This window comes from Anser cygnoides, chromosome 2 (genome assembly GCF_040182565.1).
Source record: "Anser cygnoides isolate HZ-2024a breed goose chromosome 2, Taihu_goose_T2T_genome, whole genome shotgun sequence".
Taxonomy (NCBI): domain Eukaryota; kingdom Metazoa; phylum Chordata; class Aves; order Anseriformes; family Anatidae; genus Anser; species Anser cygnoides.
In genome coordinates, this window is record NC_089874.1 from 63,981,211 (window position 1) to 64,000,100 (window position 18,890).

An 18,890-nucleotide genomic window follows, 5' to 3' on the forward strand; every position below is an offset into this window, starting at 1 on the left:
AAATTTGTTATATTATCTCTTTATAGAAGTGAAGAGACCTTGCTAATACCTTGTCTAATACCTAAAATATTGACGTATGAGATGGAAGAAGCAAATATAGTCATCTAACCTGGAGAAAAGGAGACTCAGGGGAGACTCTACACCTGTATCATGTATCTACTCTGTATCATGTTCTATAATTACTTTAAAGGAGGCTATAAGCAAGGTGGGGATCAGTCTCTTCCCAAGCACCAAGCAATAAAACAAGAGGAAATGACCCTAAGTTATGCCAAGGGAAGTTTAGGTTGGATATTAGGAAAAAAATCTTCACTGTTCCGAAGTGTTGGAACAGGCTGCCCAGAGAAGTAGTTGAGTTACCACCCCTGGAGATCTTCAAAAGATGTGTACCGTAGAGCTTAGTGACATGGTTTAATGGTGGACTTGTCAGTGCTAGGTTAAAGGTTGGACCAGATGATCTTAGAGGAGGTCTTTTCCAACCTAAATGATTTAAATGATTCTATAATCTCGGCTACTCACACTACCACAGGCAACTTGTTAGAAAAAAAACAGTTAGAAGGCATCAGACATGTAGTTCAGCCCTCCTAACAGTGAATCTACATCACCTGTGGAAGTGCTGTGGTAAATCACAGAGGCATTTTCACAATCAGTGCCTTTCTGCACTGGTACAGCAAAAGCCCAAAGGACTCCTATCCTGCACTGCCACCCCACCATTAATTAGCATTATTTTCTGTTCAGCATTCCAGAGCTATTTTGGTGACATATTGGATTCAATTTAAGACAATGGAATAAAAGACGCAAATAATTAGCTACAAATAAACCATCTACCAGCATTAATATTGAAATACAGCTTGCAATGGGCCAACTATTCTCATTAACATATGAATAAAATTGTGCAGAAAAAAATATCTTACCTCACCCTGGTTAAAACGTTCCTCTCTGAATAAAGAAAAAAGGAAAAAAATCATGATTTGTTTCTATCATATAGATGCAGCACTTTTACTTTACAGTAAGCAAGAGTCAGCACCTGTACAGATTTTTTTTTCTAAGAAGCTTATATATATACACTGCAGATTAGGAACTATCCTCCATCCCTATGTCTACTTGGATATCTGAAAATTAATTATAGCAGTTTTTTAATCACTTTCATGAATTATTTCACATATAGAAGAGTTGAACAGTTTATTTTGAGAATGAAACCTCAGTAACATAACAGAGGCAAAGAACTGTTACCAAAATGTCAGACATTTACTCAGACTGGTTTTGGCTTTATGGGAAATATAAATGTGAATACAGTGAAAACAAGGTATACTTTTTTTTTTTTTTTTTTAAATAAAAACCCTCTGAGGGCAGAATGCTGCATCAATTTTTTATTTTTTTAATTTTGATATATGCCATTAAGACTATGGAAAGCAGATATTACTGAAATGACTAGTGACAAAAAAAAATGGAAGCAAAAAGATTTCCTTTGTTAGGGAAATGACAACATGCAATTGGCCAAATTCACTGCCCTTAAGCACTTCAAGAAGTGATGCCAAATGCCTGTAACAGGCAGAGCACGTATTACAGACGCTTAGAAAATAAAATTAATACAGCTGGGATCCCTTCCTAAAGATGAAATTCAAGTATTTTTATAACCTGGAAAAAAATAACGGGGAAGAAACAGCTTGTGTTCACTGTTTATAGGAGAAAAGTGAATAGACACATAAGTAAACACTGATTTAGGAACAAAGTAGAAATATAAATGATGAAATAGAATATTTGTGGGCGAGGGGGGCTAAGATGTCTGAAACTAAGTTCAGCAGATAAAACTTAGTCTATAAAAATACTACAAATAGTACATCCAAGCCATTCAGTTACATAATTTACCCTTCAAAAAGGGTCAACGTAATGTAGCTATTTAGTGTATGTCAAATCAAATGAACTTCCAGCAGGAAGATCAGTTTGACATTCAAAAAGAATACTTACCTTTCATATTGGCCTGTATGAGATAAAGTCCACCTAAGATATTTAATTGCCTGAAGAACACAGAAGCCAGCAAAATTATGAATAAATTTTCAAAAGCATTATAGAGCATTTCCAACATTCGTTAAATTAAATTACACCTGAGTATCTCGTTTTCAGATAATGCTAAGATAAAGGCACACAATGCTTTACCTAAAAATTCTTTCTGAGGATGTTTAATTAGCCAGGCAGTTAGCAGTTATCCCATCTGTTCTTGTGTTCTTGTGTCTGTAAGTTGTTTTCACACAAACTATACATAATCAAATTTACAAAAACAGTTGTAAACTTTAGTTATAGTACTCATCAGCTAAGTGACAGAATTTTTTTTGGTGCTTAACATCAAAGCAAGTTTTCTCACTGACGCAGGACCAGAACTTTGTAAAAACTTATGTAAAGGAAATACAGAACTGTATACAAATATTTTTGACAATCTGTATTTTGTTTAACTTTTTCCTGTCTCAAAATAAATACTGGTCCCTTAGAAACACGAAAAAAGTAAATTCAAGTTAAAGGTGATTCACTAAATCACTTACCTTTTTGATGATTACCCCCAAAACCACCAGAACAACTGGTAGTAGTAGAGTCTTTGTGTATCTAACTGGAGTCTACAATGGAAATACAATGCATTAATTGCTTTCCAGTCATCTAGAGTTACATCGATGTTCATTTTGAAAAAAATAATATAAAGGAGTTTTTCCTCAAGTGAAACAAATATAAACACACAACAAGAACAAAACAAGCTAGAAGAAACTTAAATTTAAACTCCACCCAGCAATCTCACTAGAGGTCTTAATACTAGGGTCATTAAAAAATTATTCCCCTTTCTTTGGCAAACTACCCAAAGACTTGAAGTAGATGGTATCTCAAAAGAATTCGAGTGTTCTGGGTTGACTAATCTATAAATGTTCTGAACACATTTAGATACTGATGAACCAGAAAAGTCTACTAACAACACACATGGAAACCTCGATACTTTTCTGTAAACTAAATCTACTTCACCTTCGTGGCTCTCATCACATTTTCCGTTTACTCAGCATCAGTTACTGACAGACACAAAATCTTAATTTTGCAGGACTTTGACCTTTCATATATCCCTGAACAAGCACTTCTTTTAGTAAAGTAAGCATGCTTCTTAGATATGAAATCAAAACACTTTTAGTGTTAGCAAATTTAAAAGCAATAAAACCATTTAAATTTAGCTGAAGTTCATTAACATCTCTAACTTCATCAGTAAGCGCTTGGAAAAAAAAGAAAGAATTCTTACGACAGCAGTAGTATGTTATGGCTCACAGATGTTTCAAGTTATAAATGGAGATAAATCAAAAAGCTCCCTTTTCCACAAACATCTAATTTGATCAGATTACCTCTTTTTCCATGAAGTCAAACTCTGCAGCACAGGTATACATTAATGTATCAAAATCCTTGTAGCCAATAAATTTAGATTTTAGTATGTTACCTATATGAGCCTGGTAGGAAATACAAAAAAAAGAGCTGCAGTAAGAAAAAAAAAAAAACTGTTTTCTGCAAACAAGTAGTGTAAATATATATCATTTTTTTAAATTAAAACAGAAGATTATATAATTTACAATAATGTTATAAATGCACCAAAAATGTATTTGAGTAGATTAAATGATATATTTGATCATAACAGATTAGACAAAAGAAAAAGCAGAAAGCAGCAGAAAAAGAATGTTACCACTGCAACTGGGTTGAACAAGAGTACAGTTTGCATATGCATATTTTAAGATATGAGCTTCCCACCTCTTGCCCCTACATTTAGGTGTGCAGCATCTTCATAGACAGGGTTTAAAAAATATAATTTAATAATAAAAGCACTAAAGTGCAATTAGGAGTTCTAGTTACAACAAGCATTTCAGAATTGCCTTAAAAATGAGTTTCAGAAGAAATTGAATCAAGAAACAGAGTAAATAAAGATGTAGGAAAAAGATACCAAAAATAAACAGAGCTCTATAAAGCCAAATTTCATAACAAACACAGAGCATTTATCAACTCAACAGTAAACACATTGGTCTTTTCACAAACTTAGGTCATAAAACCTCAAAGTCTTCATTCATATTGAATGAGAAAGCAAATACACAAGCCCATTCCCATTTCTGCAAAAGAAGTCTTGGAATCTCGGGAAAATATATCAATAAGAGACTGAAATCAAAGTTTTAAGACAAAATATTTTTAAAAGACACCATATACTTGCATAAGAGAAAGAAGACGTACATCATCAGCTATTCCAAATGCTAAAGAAGTTAGGTATTTCAAGGTGACTGTCCCAAATAACCAGGCACATCCTTCAATGACCTTAAAAATACATTCAGAATGAAATAAACATGTCTCAACAAACTTTTAAATAAAGCCATCCTTTCTCAGAAAGATTACTAAATTTAGTGACTAGCTCAAAACTCTACGTTATCACCAAGATATACAATCATTTCTAACCAGTTACACTTCTGAAATTTGAACACACTGGATGGTTTTATGTTTTGTTTTCTCTTTTTTCCCCCTCCCTTAGTTCAACTGAAATATTTTTGGATTAACTGATATTTTGGCTGTATCACTGCACATGACAATGTAGCAGAGGATGTAGCAAAGTAAACTTTAAATGGGGCTGTTAGTGTTGGGGAGAATCGAATGGATGTTCTATTAATGTTTCTCAGGTGATGGATCATACGGTATAATTAAATATTATTAAATGTACTTACATTATCAAGTAATCTATGTATACTGGAAACCTAGGGAGTACATTGAACATTTAAAGGAATCGTTGAAGGGGAACCCTGGGAGGGAATAGGTACAACCTGACCTTGGATAAGGGCCTGGAGATGATGAAATGAGTTGAAGCAGAACCAAGGAGCGGAGGGAGCATGCGTCGAGTGAGAAAGGTGAAAGAGTTTAGCGGAGAGGAAGACTCCTTACTTCATCTGGACGACCACCTGGACGACCACCAGAGTGCGCCACGCATGTGCAAAGGGGAGGGGAGCTAATTAGAATGAAAAGCGAGGCTGATGTTGCAACCTGTAATGAATATGTATACCTGACGCAATATTGTATGTATAAATAATGGCTGGGAAGTAACGGGACTTGAAGCCAGATTTGGGCACCTGCCCCGGCTTCCAGCGCTGAATAAAGCACCTTCATATAATCACTTGGTGGTTATGTGGTTGCTACGCTAACATTTTGGCGACCCAGATGGGACAGCGTGGGCACTGCTGAGGCGGATCGTGTCTCGGTTTCGCTCCAGCCGGCACCGAGGGATTCTCGGGGAGCAGTCGACCACGACCGACCTCCGCTGCTCACGACGTACCACTGGAGTGGTAAGCAAAGGTGCTTTCAACTTTGGGTATTCGGTACCGATTTGGTTGGGAAAGCCTGCCGGTCAGACGCGGCGAAAGCCACGCTCGGTTGGGCAGGGAGCTCCCGGGGTAAGCCTAGGCGCCGTCCGTTAGACAGAGCGAAAGCTCTGCAGGTTCGGCATTGGTAACTGTATTGGTTTGTGCTGAAGGGTCAGCACCAGGTATTATTGGTATGTAGAAAGCGTGCTGCTGCTGCTCCGGCAGCTTTTTAGCGAAAAGCACGCTGCTGCTCCGGCAGCTTTTGGGAAAGCACACTGCTGCTCCGGCAGCTTCTGGAAAGTGTGCTGTTGCTGCTCCGGCAGCTTTCGGGAGAGTGTGTTGTTGCTGCAGCTTTCGGGAGAGTGTGTTGTTGCTGCAGCTTTCGGGAGAGTGTGTTGCTGCTCCGGCAGCTTTCGGAAGAGTGTGTTGCTGCTCCGGCAGCTTTCGGGAGAGTGTGTTGCTGCTCCGGCAGCTTTCGGGAGAGTGTGTTGCTGCTCCGGCAGCTTTCGAGAGAGTGTGTTGCTGCTCCGGCAGCTTTCGGGAGAGTGTGTTGCTGCTCCGGCAGCTTTCGGGAGAGTGTGTTGCTGCTCCGGCAGCTTTCGGGAGAGTGTGTTGCTGCTCCGGCAGCTTTCGGGAGAGTGTGTTGCTGCTCCGGCAGCTTTTGGGTCCGTATCATAAGCTCAAAATGAAAAAGATTAAAGAAATTCTGGGAAAAGATGTACCTATCCCGCGGACATCCCCGCTGGGGTGTTTGCTAGCACACTGGAAAGAGGGAGGTTTTGGTCAAGAAATGCGGAAAGGAAAGCTGATTGATTATTGTAACATTTGGTGGCCACAGTATAAACTAGAGGACCAAGAAACTTGGCCTGAGAATGGGACATTGCAATATAATACAATTTTACAATTGATGCTATTTTGTAAGCGGGAAGGAAAATATGATGAACTGCCGTATGTGGAATTATTCTTTTATTTGCGCCGAAAGCCTGAATGGCAGCATGCTTGTGGAATAATGGTGCTTGAGGTTTCAACTGAGGAACGTTGTTGTGCATGTACTAAGGAGAGACGCTGTATACAGCATCAGGCAATAGAGAATAATAAGTATTATGGGAAATAATATAATATAATAATATAATAATGTATATAATAATATAATAATATAATATAATAATATAATAATGGAAATATTGATCTGGAAGTTGCGCCGTTGGCTCCGCCGGAAGAGCCAGGACAGGGAGGGAAAAGAGAAAAGGAAGATAGCAGTAGTGATGGAGAATCCCCGATTTTAGTCTCCCCGTGTCACATAGGACCCGGCAACAGCGAAGGGCAGGAGAAACTATAAATGAACAGGGAGGGAAAATAATCGCTCCCCTCAGGCAAGGAGTGGGGACAGAAGGACCGGTATATGTTAAGGTGCCTTTTTTTTCAGCTGGGGATTTAATGATATGGAAGCAAGCAGCCGGCACCTACAGGGAAAACCCAGATAAAGTAGCTAGGATAATGAAAATGACAATTAAAACCCAAAATCCCAATTGGGATGATCTCCAGGTGATCCTGGATACTTTGATGGATTCAACAGAAAAGGACATGGTATTACGGGCAGCCAGAGAGAGAGCCCGAGAAGATATACGTAATGGATTAGTGCTTGGAAATCTAGATCAAAACTTCCCCACCGAGGATCCCCAATGGGATTATAACTCAGGGGATGGAATAAGGAGGCTGAAGAGATATCAAGATTGGGTACAAATCGGGGTACAGAATGCCATGCCCCGGACCATAAATTGGTCAAAATTGTATAATGTCAGGCAAGAAAAAGCGGAATCACCTTCCGCCTTTTTAGAGAGATTGAAAGAAACTGCTAAGAAATATACAGATTTAGACGTAGAGACTGAGCAAGCTAAAGCTCAATTAGCACTCATTTTCTTGGGACAAGCCCAAGAGGATATTAGGAAGAAATTGCAAAAGTTAGAAGGTGCAGATTTGAGAAATTTGGATAGGCTGTTGGAAATGGCCTGGAAAATCAAAACTAGCCCAGCCAGTAAAAATTGAACTTAAGGAAGGGGCCCGACCGGTACGGATTAAACAGTACCCGTTGAAGCTAGAAGCTAGGCTAGGGATAGTAAAGATTATAGATAAATTTCTTAGCTACCACATTCTGGAGGAATGCAAATCTGAATATAATACCCCAATTTTCCCAGTAAAGAAACCTAATGGGGAATACAGGCTAGTGCAGGACCTTAGGGCAATAAACGAAATAACAAAAGATATTCACCCAGTGGTGGCTAATCCTTATACATTGTTAACATCTGTAAAAGAGAAATATAAGTGGTTTACGGTAATTGATTTAAAAGACGCCTTCTTCTGCATACCCATTGACAAGGAAAGTAGAAAGCTTTTTGCTTTTGAATGGGAAAATCCACGGAACGGACGAAAGATGCAACTAACCTGGACAAGGTTGCCTCAAGGATTCAAGAATAGCCCGACCCTCTTCGGCAGTCAACTAGCTAAAGAAATAGAAGACTGGATTAACCAAGAACAGATCCAGGTACCAAAGGACCGATACTTGCTGCTACAATATGCGGACGATATATTAATAGCTACCGAAGGAGAGTCGGAATGTATTCAGGTGACTATTGATATTTTGAATCAATTGGGACTAAATGGGTATAAGGTTTCTAAACAAAAGGCACAAATCGCGTGCACAACAGTAATTTATTTGGGATGTGAAATTTCTCAAGGACAAAGAAAATTGGGAGTTAACCGAATACAAGCTATTTGTGAAATCCCCGAGCCGCGAAATCTGCATGAACTACGGGCTTTCCTAGGTATGGCCGGGTGGTGTAGACTGTGGGTAATGGACTATGGACTCATAGCAAAGCCCCTCTATGAAACCCAAAAGGCCTGTACATTTACCTGGGGAAAGCCACAACAAGAGGCCTTTAAGAAATTAAAAGAAGCCCTGATGAAGGCGCCTGCCTTGGGCTTGCCGGACTTATCAAAGGACTTTCAGCTGTTTGTGCATGAGAGACAACGATTGGCATTAGGAGTACTGACCCAGCGACTTGGGAGCTGGAAAAGACCTGTGGGGTATTTTTCTAAACAATTGGATGCGGTAAGCGCCGGATGGCCCTCGTGTTTAAGGGCCGTGGCAGCCACAGTCCTTTTAATACAGGAAGCCAGGAAGCTCACATTAGGGAAACAAATTGAAGTGTTCGTGCCACATATGGTGACTACGGTATTGGAGCAAAAGGGGGGCCATTGGCTATCGCCCAGCCGAATGATGAAATATCAAGCTATATTAACTGAGCAAGATGATGTAATCTTAAGAACTACTAACCTATTGAACCCAGCAGTGTTTCTAGGAACAACTACGGAGGAAGGAGACCTCAGTCATGATTGCGTGGAGATCATCGAATATACCTATGCCAGCAGAACAGACTTAAAGGATCAGCCTCTGGGGAGACCGGATTGGGAACTTTTCACGGATGGAAGCAGCTTTGTGGAAAATGGGACTCGTTATGCAGGATACACGGTAACTACATCAAAGGTAGTGATTGAGGCAAATTCCCTACCTCCGGGGACTTCAGCCCAACGAGCAGAAATAGTCGCCCTGACGCGGGCCCTGGAACTAAGCGAGGGTAAGAATGTGAATATTTGGACAGATTCAAAATATGCATTCGGGGTAGTCCACGTACATGGGGCATTATGGAAAGAAAGGGGAATGCTATCCTCATAAGGGACTAATATAAAATATCAGGAAGAAATATTGAAATTAATAACAGCTGTACAGAAACCCCAACAGGTGGCCATAATGCATTGTAAAGCTCATCAAGGAGGGATGTCAGAGATTGCAGAAGGTAACAGATTGGCAGATTTGACGGCCCGGAAGGTCGCGCGTGAAGTACGGAAAGTAATGGCTCTAATTCCATCGAAGGTAGGCCTCTCTTGTTTCAAATTACCTAAAAACCCAAAGTATTCAGCAGAAGACGAGAGACTTGCAAATTTGATGAAGGCCCAGAAGAATCCTGACGGATGGTATGTGACTGCGACAGGACAACTTATAGTGCCTCCTATAGTAATGCGAGAAATCTTACAAATATAACATAATGAATGTCACTGGGGTGCAGAAGCAATGGTGACCTATTTGAAACGAGGTGTCATCTCGGTACACATGTTAACAATGGCAAAGTCAGTAATGTCAAAATGTGAGCTTTGCTTAAAGAATAACCCGGTAGCAAGGAAACATGCTGAGATGGGGAGAACTAGAGCTGGAATAGAGCCTGGAGATTACCGGCAAATAGATTTCGTGGAACTGCCTAAAGCAAGAGGTTATAAATACCTATTGGTAGGGGTTGATACTTTTTCAGGATGGCCAGAGGCCCTTCCCTGTCGAACCAACCAAGCTAAAGAAACGGTAAAATGGTTACTATGGGAAATAGTCCCTAGATTTGGTGTACCATTGGGTATTTCTTCAGACAGGGGACCACATTTCATTGCCAATGTGGTTAAAGAGGTTAGTAGGTTACTAGGAATTACCTGGAACTTACATACCCCATGGAGGCCTCAATCTAGTGGTCAAGTAGAGAGGATGAACCAAACTTTAAAAGGACAATTAAGCAAAATCTGTCAGGAGGCTAAGATACAGTGGCCACAGGCCTTACCGATAGCTTTGCTAAGAATTAGAATAAAGCCAAGAAGTGGGATGTCAGTAAGTCCCTATGAAATCATGTATGGAAAACCTTATGAGTCTCCTGAACCGAACCCGAATATGCATGTTACCGGTAAACAGGATGTATATAATTATGTTTTAATAGTAATGAAAATACTTGCTCTTGGTATGAGTGAAGTATTTTCAAAGGGGGGAAATGTTAGTGTTGGGGAGAATCGAATGGATGTTCTATTAATGTTTCTCAGGTGATGGATCATACGGTATAATTAAATATTATTAAATGTACTTACATTATCAAGTAATCTATGTATACTGGAAACCTAGGGAGTACATTGAACATTTAAAGGAATCGTTGAAGGGGAACCCTGGGAGGGAATAGGTACAACCTGACCTTGGATAAGGGCCTGGAGATGATGAAATGAGTTGAAGCAGAACCAAGGAGCGGAGGGAGCATGCGTCGAGTGAGAAAGGTGAAAGAGTTTAGCGGAGAGGAAGACTCCTTACTTCATCTGGACGACCACCTGGACGACCACCAGAGTGCGCCACGCATGTGCAAAGGGGAGGGGAGCTAATTAGAATGAAAAGCGAGGCTGATGTTGCAACCTGTAATGAATATGTATACCTGACGCAATATTGTATGTATAAATAATGGCTGGGAAGTAACGGGACTTGAAGCCAGATTTGGGCACCTGCCCCGGCTTCCAGCGCTGAATAAAGCACCTTCATATAATCACTTGGTGGTTATGTGGTTGCTACGCTAACAGGGCAGCCAAACTGTCAATTCCATCTGTTTTGCATACAGTGGTGTACCATGATTATTTTCCACCATCAGCCTCTCTGTAATTATCAGGTTGTACTACCCCACTAATCCAAACCTTTGAAGGAATTTGCTGATTTATAGTACCTTTTGAAGATAATCTCAAAATAGAACTTCAAGGAGATAGAAAGGGTTACATACCATGTTTATGAAATGTAACTAAAACTACTAAAAAGGAGAAAATTCTAGGTAGTCTCGTTTTACTTAGTTCCTTATAAAACGAGCCCAGCTGAGTAGGAAAGCCTGGCTCAGCATCATGCATATGACAGGGACCAGCAGCAGATACATTCACAGAGAATATAATAAAAACATGCAAACTGATCTTTACCCTAATGTAACCATGATATTTATGTGACTGTGGGTTGCATTCAATCATCATGTTTAATGGCTGAAAATGAACCTAAATGCCTGAGAGGTACCTAATCCTTTTCTGACTCTTTATTTTTTGCTTCCACAATATAATAATTCTCTCTTATAAATTTACTGCTGCCAACATAAGGAGCACCAAATAAACTGTAATTATAACCTGTTTCTACTCACTAGCTTTCTTATGCTTACCTCCACCTTCGAAGATGTAGAATTCTAACTTATTTTAAAATCTGTGCTATTTAGCAATTCTTTATTAATAATTATCTTCATATCCTCTCTTCTTATATTTGATTGTGGTACGTTTTGCATTTGGGGGGAGGGCATTCTTTCATGTGCCTTTTTTTTTTTTTTTAAGAAAGATATGCTGACTGAGATTGCATATAATATTTAGGATGGCAAGAATGAGTTTAAAAAATAAGAAAATTTACTGCTTTTTCTGGAAGGAGTCCACTCTCCATAACTTCCATTGTTTACTTTCCTTTTTGATGCCTGCTCAGAAATGCAATGATGTATTCAGAGAACTTTTCATAAGAATACCAAAATTTTTCTGCTTATTTAGGTTCAAATATTTTATACATATAATTTGGGTGGTGGTGGTCTTCTTTTGAAAACTTACCATTTAATCCCACCCTTTGTTTCTTACCTTCTAACATTCACACCTTATCACATGGAGCTTATTTTCTTTTACAGTTCCCGTTAGTTATCTTCCCCAAAAGGTTTCTGAAATTCAAGTGCATTACATTCACCCATACACCCTTATCTATATCCTTCAAAGAAGTCAAATACATTTGCCAGGCATGACTTCCTTTAGAGAGGCTGCATCGGACTTATCTTTTGTTATATCACATGTACATGTATCTTTAACAACTTTATTCATCTATTTATTCTTCTACAAAGTTGGACTTACTGGTCTGTAGTTCCACAAATGTCTTGGATCTCAGTTTTAAAAACCTGACACAAGATCTGTCTACATTCCCAATTCCCTGGTACCACAGGTAACTAGTTACATTGACAGGTTACACACGCGATGCAGTTTGTTATAATTTTTTTTTTCATTTTAATGCCTTTATATTCTAATGCCTGCATAATAACTGTATGAATTTCATCCAGTTTTGGCAAGAGGTTACCATTCATTTTAATGAGAATGGTCTTAAGCACCTGGATAGTCTTAGTAGTCTCCCATTAAAGATATCTTTACCAGTTAACGTTGTATCTTAAGCAGCAAGTTGTTTCTCATGTTTTCTACAGTGTTGTATTTTATTTGTCAGAGTTTTGGGGGTTTCCTCCACATTTGGACATTATTTCAACTGCCCTCAAACCCCAACTACATGCCCCTACATCGTTTTAGTCTGACTCTTTTCTTGTACTTAGTTATGTAATTGTAAGTTGCTTGATGTTATCAAAAATATTCTGAAAGAATGGTGATATAGGACATATTTTTAATGAATCACTAGTGTAGTGTCTTAATCCCCATCAAATCACCAGGCACTGTTATTCTTTTAACTGCCTCTTCTAAATTGCTTTCTGTTTCAGAGAGATTTTCATACAGATCTTAGGTTTTGCAAACAGGTTTAAATTAAATGTGCTGCCATTTGAATGTTATTTTAATTTTGTGAAATAAATGCTTATTTATGCCCTTTTTCATCCTTCAGTATTTTAAAATGAATTCCTAGGAATAGGGACAATTTACTTGAAAAGGGCAGTTTATCTGTATTTCTTGATTTTCTGCTGTTAGAAAACAAAAGTTAGTTCAGTTTCATTAAAACAAAAGTCATAATTATTTTCTAAAATTCAAGATGTATGAAATTCCTTACCCACAGATAGACTTGACTTCTGCACCTTTTAAAGACTCTTGGACTCAGTTCCAGAATTCCCTAATAATAAAATGAAAATATATTTCCAGGTAAGATATAACAAGAAGATGTTCCAGTATCTTAGATGACTTTTTATTTTATTTTAATAAGCACCTGCTTTAGCATGCAGCTACTTAAAGTAAATAAATAAACACACACACCACCACACACCAGATTCCGGAATCAACACATGAAACATGAATGAACAGAATCAACATACGGTATTGTGATTTTACCCTGCATTGGCAAAACATGCCAAAATAAAAATTCCTACTGCAGTTTATATATGATTAATGGACGACTACTCTACTTTTTACCAAGTAAAATTCTATATTATACAGTTCTAAGTTTCTTTAAATCAAAGACAACAGGAAACAATTATGTCTGCTTTCATGAACAACAGCCTTCTGAAGCAACAAATAAATTACTGGCAGCATAACACAAATTTTTCATACAAGGCAAGAGAACACAAGTGGGGAAAAAATAATCAGTATTTTTCTGTTTCACATTGTTCCTGATTTATGACACACAGAAAATCCGTTCTAAGATGCCTTGACAAACAACAGCATTAAGAAAAACAGAGAATGAACTTAAAAGCTTTTAGAACCCCGTCTGTATGTGACATGGACTGAGGCCACTATATACAGTCAAATAACAGACAAACAACAAATGTTTTTTTCTAAGCAGAAAATAGGCAAGAAACTCAATGTAACTACACTTAGTATATAATTACAGAAGCTGCTACAAGCAAGTACAGTAAGTTTATAAGAAAAACTATTCCAACAACTACCAGTAGTGAAAGGAGATAATTCTTAACACAGGTGAGAAATTACCACTCTTTTACTGAAGGACAAAATATAAATAAAACAAAAAAGAAAACAAACAAAAATCACTGAGGTCACCCCATGCTTCTAGCAGGGGCAAAAGGATTCAGAAATTGAGATTACTTGTAGCATGCTAAAGCAGATCTGTTTATACAATCTTATCTCCTATTTCATGTACATAATTCCCTTAGCAGAAACCATATGAAACTAGAAGAGGTTAGAGGTGGTTTTTCCTCTTACGTATAAATGAAGATAGCGAATGTTGAGATGAGTCTTTAGTGAATAATTTCACACTTGGGAATATGGCTCAATAGCTTCAAATAGTACTGTGTACTATTTGAACTACAGTTTCCCTTACTCTGCTCTGGTGAGGCCTCACCTCAAGTGCTGTGTTCAGTTTTGGGCCCCTCAGTACCAGAAGGGCATCGAGGCCCTGGAGCACGCCCAGAGAAGGGCTACAAAGCTGATGAAGGGCCTGGAACACAAGTCCTATGGGGAGCAGCTGAGGGAACTGGGGTTGTTCAGTCTGGAGAAGAGAAGACTCAGGGGAGACTTTATTGCTCTCTACAAGTACCTGAAGGGAAGGTGTGGGGAGCTGGGGGTCAGCCTCTTCTCACAGGTAGCTAGTGATAGGACAAGAGGGAATGGCCTCAAGTTGTGCCAAGGGAGGTTCAGGTTCAAAATTAGGAGACATTTCTTCTCAGAAAGAGCAGTCAGGCATTGGAACGGGTTGCCCATGGAGGTGGTGGCGTCACCGTCCCTGGGGGTGTTCAAAGAAAGGTTGGAGGTGGTGCTTAGGGACATGGTTTAGTGGGTGACATTGGTGGTAGGTGGATGGTTGGACCAGATGATCTTGGAGGTCTTTTCCAACCTTAATGATTCTACGGAATTTTGTTATGTAAGTTACAGTCATTTGTTCTGTATTTGCAGTTTCAGAGAAAGAAGCATTTAAAACAAGACTTCTTGCTCATGTTCTCATTTCATAATTATTTTGGTCAAATATTATGATGGTGTTAACAATGGTGTGGATCCTGTAAAATTTAACCTGGCCTAAATAAAGAAGACAGCTGACCCCTAACTCAGCTTCCCTTTGGAAGAGGTCTTGGTGTGAAAAATCTTAGTATTTAATTATTCTCCTAATATCTTTAAGGTCTGTTTGTGACATAAAAGATTTGTCAACTGTCTGGTAATGCAGCAGTTTTACATTTTATATCAATACATACAGAACAGTACATGATTAATTTTCTTTTTCTTAAACAACTTACCCATATAACTACTAAAGATGCAGCATAATATGATGTTAATAACATCGAATTACCGAACATCAAAATAAAACATACTACAAGAGATACCTGAAAAAAGAAAATTAAAATTATTAAATTTACAATAGAAAAGGTTAAGAATTGCCTAACTATATAAATTACGTTGTAACACAAACAGCTTTATAATTAAAGACACAACCCTGGCAACAAGTGCAAGCTTGATATTTGGCTTAGAGAACTGTTCTGAAAACACTGAGTACGACATAATTGTGACAGATAGCCAAGTGTACAGTATTATTTTATATTATAAAGTACACATAGATTAAGACTAACTCATCTTGCCCGATACACCTGTTATATTTTTGAAGTTATTCCTAACATAATGCAATAATTTGGGGAAAAAAAAAAAAGTATTTCTCTATTCTGTTTGTTATCTTTCAGAGTCCTGGACAAACATTAAAAGTACTGAATAACTGAATAAATGCTTGTTTTCTTTCTTCCAAAGTGAGAAGCATATATTTAAAAAATAATCATTACTGAATTAAATGAAGCAGCATTCTGACTGTTCAATCATATGAACAGCTATATCAGGTTGAAAGTCAAGGCTGAAATACACAAAAAACTTTTTTGCACCATCCTGATCTCCTACTGTGCTTTCTGATTAAGAGAAAGCAAGCTGAATTACATTTCCCAACTTGGGAAAGCCATATCAATGATCAATCTCTACCTTCTACTGTGCACAGGAATAAGGAAAAGTAGTAAAATGTTCAGCCTTTTGATTTATTTTCTTTTTTCCATAGCTAGGCTGTAATTTTCTACAAAAACTGGAGGTTGGGGACAGAATCAGAAACACCACAAAGACAGACCAGCAGTTTACCCAGCCTCAGAAAGCTTTCTCTATAATGGTACACAACTATTCAATGATCTGAAATTAGGCTTTTATGGCACTTTGGCACCAATATTATACACTTACTACTATAAGCCAAATGACACAAATATTTCATCCTGCTTCTGCCAAAATTTACTAAACCAAGATGCTTATTTGCAAATTTTCCTTATAAGTGTGACTGGGAACAAGCATTTTATATATAGTTTTAGATAGAAATTGAGCTGAATAGAACTTACTACTGCCTTTCATTTACCGTTTGCAGTATTTCAAAATGTTTGGAAAAAAGTATGAAATATCATTTAGATAAAAGCTTCTTTTGTGTGGCAAAAACACTTTCTGCCCACTGAGTTTGCATTGCAAAATTTTATCAAAAGTGTATTTTTAAAAATAGACATATTTCTTAAAAAGGAAAAAAAAGTTTACATCTTCCTATATATTTAAGACTGTGGTCTTTCTTCAAACAGCAGAAAATCCTAGCAACAGAACTTGATCATTATCTTAGTTTCAAAAATGAAGACCAGGTATATTATGCTGAAACCCATTTGCCTTTTACTTATTATCTCCTGCCTTTGACTTTCTTATCAATTTGACAAAATAAGTTTTTTTCAGACTAACATTTTATCTTTTTTTGCCCTTCATTCTAAACATTTCTCTAAATAGTTTGAGCAGAACATCTTCTCGTGGTCCAGATGTCCGTAGTCTTCAAAACCAAGTTCTAGTTGGGGTTTCCTAATTTTGACTTGCAAACACCTCATTTATTGTTTCCATTAACTAATGGCATAAGATGAACGCTATCTTTTCAACTTTTTATTGTTCATACTCTATTTTTAGTATATTTTCTATTCTGCTGTTTGAGAATGCATGTATCTTTGAATTCATGAAATAAGTAGAAACAAAAAGGCAAGGCAAATATTTCTACAAATCTTTTAGGTCAATAATTTTTATGGAGTTCAACAATTACGATGCATCGGACAGATCCTACTTTCTGACACTATGATATAAAAACATTTAAGATCAAATGTTCAAATCCAGGCCCCTCCAACCCCTGCTGTTGACTCCCTCAAGTGATGACAGGCCATGCAGAGGGATCTAGATAGATTGGTGCATTGGGCAATTATCAACAGCATGAAGTTCAGCAAAGGTAAATACCAGGTTCTGCACCTGGGACGGAGTAATGTTTGTTACAAGTACAGACTAGGAGATGAGTGGCCAGAGAACAGTTCTCTAGAAAGGGATCTGGGGGTGCTGGTTGACAGCAGGCTCAACACGAGTCAGCAGTTTGCCCTGGCAGCCAAGACAACAAACTGCATTTTTGGATGCATTAAACACAATATAGCCAGCTGGCCAAAAGAGATGATTCTCCTGCTCTATTTAGTAATGATGAAGCCTCACCTTGACTACTGCATGCAGTTCTGGTCTTCACAATATAAAAAGGATGTTAAGTTACTTGAAAGCATCCAGAGACGGGCAACAAAGCTGGTAAAATGGCTGGAAAGTATGTCCTGTGAGGAGAGGCTGGGGACAATTGGGCTGGCTAGCTTGGAGAAGAGGAAGCTAAGAGGTCACCTCATTGCTCTCTACAACTTCTTGAGGAAGAAGTGGAGAGGGAGGCACCTGTCTTTCCTCCCTGGTAACCAACAATAAAATGGAAGAGAATGACACAAAGCTATGCTGGGGAAGGTTCAGAATGGATATTAGGAATAATTTCTTTACCATGACAGTGGTCAAACACGGAAACAGGCTTTCTAGAGAGGTGGTTGATGCTCCATGCCTGTCAATGTTCAAGGGGCATTTGTATAATGCCCTTAATTATATGCTTTAACTTTTGGTTAGCCCTGAAGTGGTCAGGCAGTTGGACTTGATGATCTTTGAAGGTCCCTTCCAAATGAACTATTCTATTCTGTTATTGCACATTTCTAATCACTTTGAAACTAATGAAAACACTTCAGACACACTGTTTTGATACTTTAACCTGTTTGAGAAGTTTTAATTTGAAAAAAAAAGTTACCATATGAACAGAGAGTATCTTCTGTAATTTGCAGGCGTCAATATAACCCATAATACACACAGCAAATAATGAAGCTATCTAGAATGAAAAGCAAAAAAAAATAGTTAACAATTTACAGTGTTGTACTTGCTCTAGCAAATACATATTCATACAAAAACTAATTACTCAAACAATTATAAACCAACTTTTACTGGTGCTTTTTTGCTAAGTGCATACTTAGGCATTTTATAACAGCTTCTTTCAAGAAACTTTAATTTTGCTGCTCTGAATAACAGTTATCAAACATATTTGAGTATTTAAGAAGTAGGTACTTGGTTTTCCAAAAATGGAAGTTATCACAACACAGCACTAAACACATCTTTCACTTTTTAGAAAAAAAAAAAAAAAAAAAAAAGCATTCATTAACATTAACTAACCCCAAATTTTTGCAAAGCACTAAAACATCACAATTTGCTGCTGAGGAAAATGAGATTCACTGATTAGGTAGCTTGCTAAAAGTCACATGGAAAATTCATGAAATTATGAATCGAACCTATAAGTGTCAGACCCAACATCTTATAATGGTTATAGCAATGGATTTCTTATAATGTCTTACAGAGTTTAATGGCTTCTTCTTCTCCACTTAGGATATTTGCATACACAGTTTTGAACAATTGATATATACTATCAACTCAAACCGAGCAACATCTCTTTTGAGTGCAACAGACAAGGGAAAAAGTATGGAAACATGGATGGATTTCAATCAACAGGTTACATTTCAGTCAACTTAAGCATTAAGATATTGTGCTGTATGACCAGTATCCTATTGCTCACATTAGCATATGCTACATGTCAGCGCTAGTTCAAGTTAACTTAAC

The 18,890-nt window shown here is 37.9% G+C and overlaps 1 protein-coding gene and 1 long non-coding RNA gene across 2 annotated transcripts in view; both read right to left on the reverse strand.

Annotated features, from left to right (window-relative positions):
• LOC136790099 (uncharacterized) overlaps nucleotides 1-18,890 on the reverse strand; it is a 219,571-nt gene that overhangs the window by 1,993 nt on the left and 198,688 nt on the right. The window lies entirely within an intron of this gene.
• Nucleotides 1-18,890, reverse strand: part of LOC136790097 (protein C-mannosyl-transferase DPY19L1-like) — a 33,437-nt gene that overhangs the window by 681 nt on the left and 13,866 nt on the right. The window contains exons 5-12 of the mRNA XM_066992272.1: nucleotides 18,034-18,111; nucleotides 15,140-15,226; nucleotides 13,012-13,071; nucleotides 4,234-4,314; nucleotides 3,366-3,467; nucleotides 2,535-2,606; nucleotides 1,966-2,015; nucleotides 912-936 (exon numbers count right to left, since the gene is read on the reverse strand). Of these exons, the coding sequence (XP_066848373.1) occupies nucleotides 912-936; nucleotides 1,966-2,015; nucleotides 2,535-2,606; nucleotides 3,366-3,467; nucleotides 4,234-4,314; nucleotides 13,012-13,071; nucleotides 15,140-15,226; nucleotides 18,034-18,111 (555 nt within the window). The remainder of the gene's footprint in view (nucleotides 1-911; nucleotides 937-1,965; nucleotides 2,016-2,534; nucleotides 2,607-3,365; nucleotides 3,468-4,233; nucleotides 4,315-13,011; nucleotides 13,072-15,139; nucleotides 15,227-18,033; nucleotides 18,112-18,890) is intronic.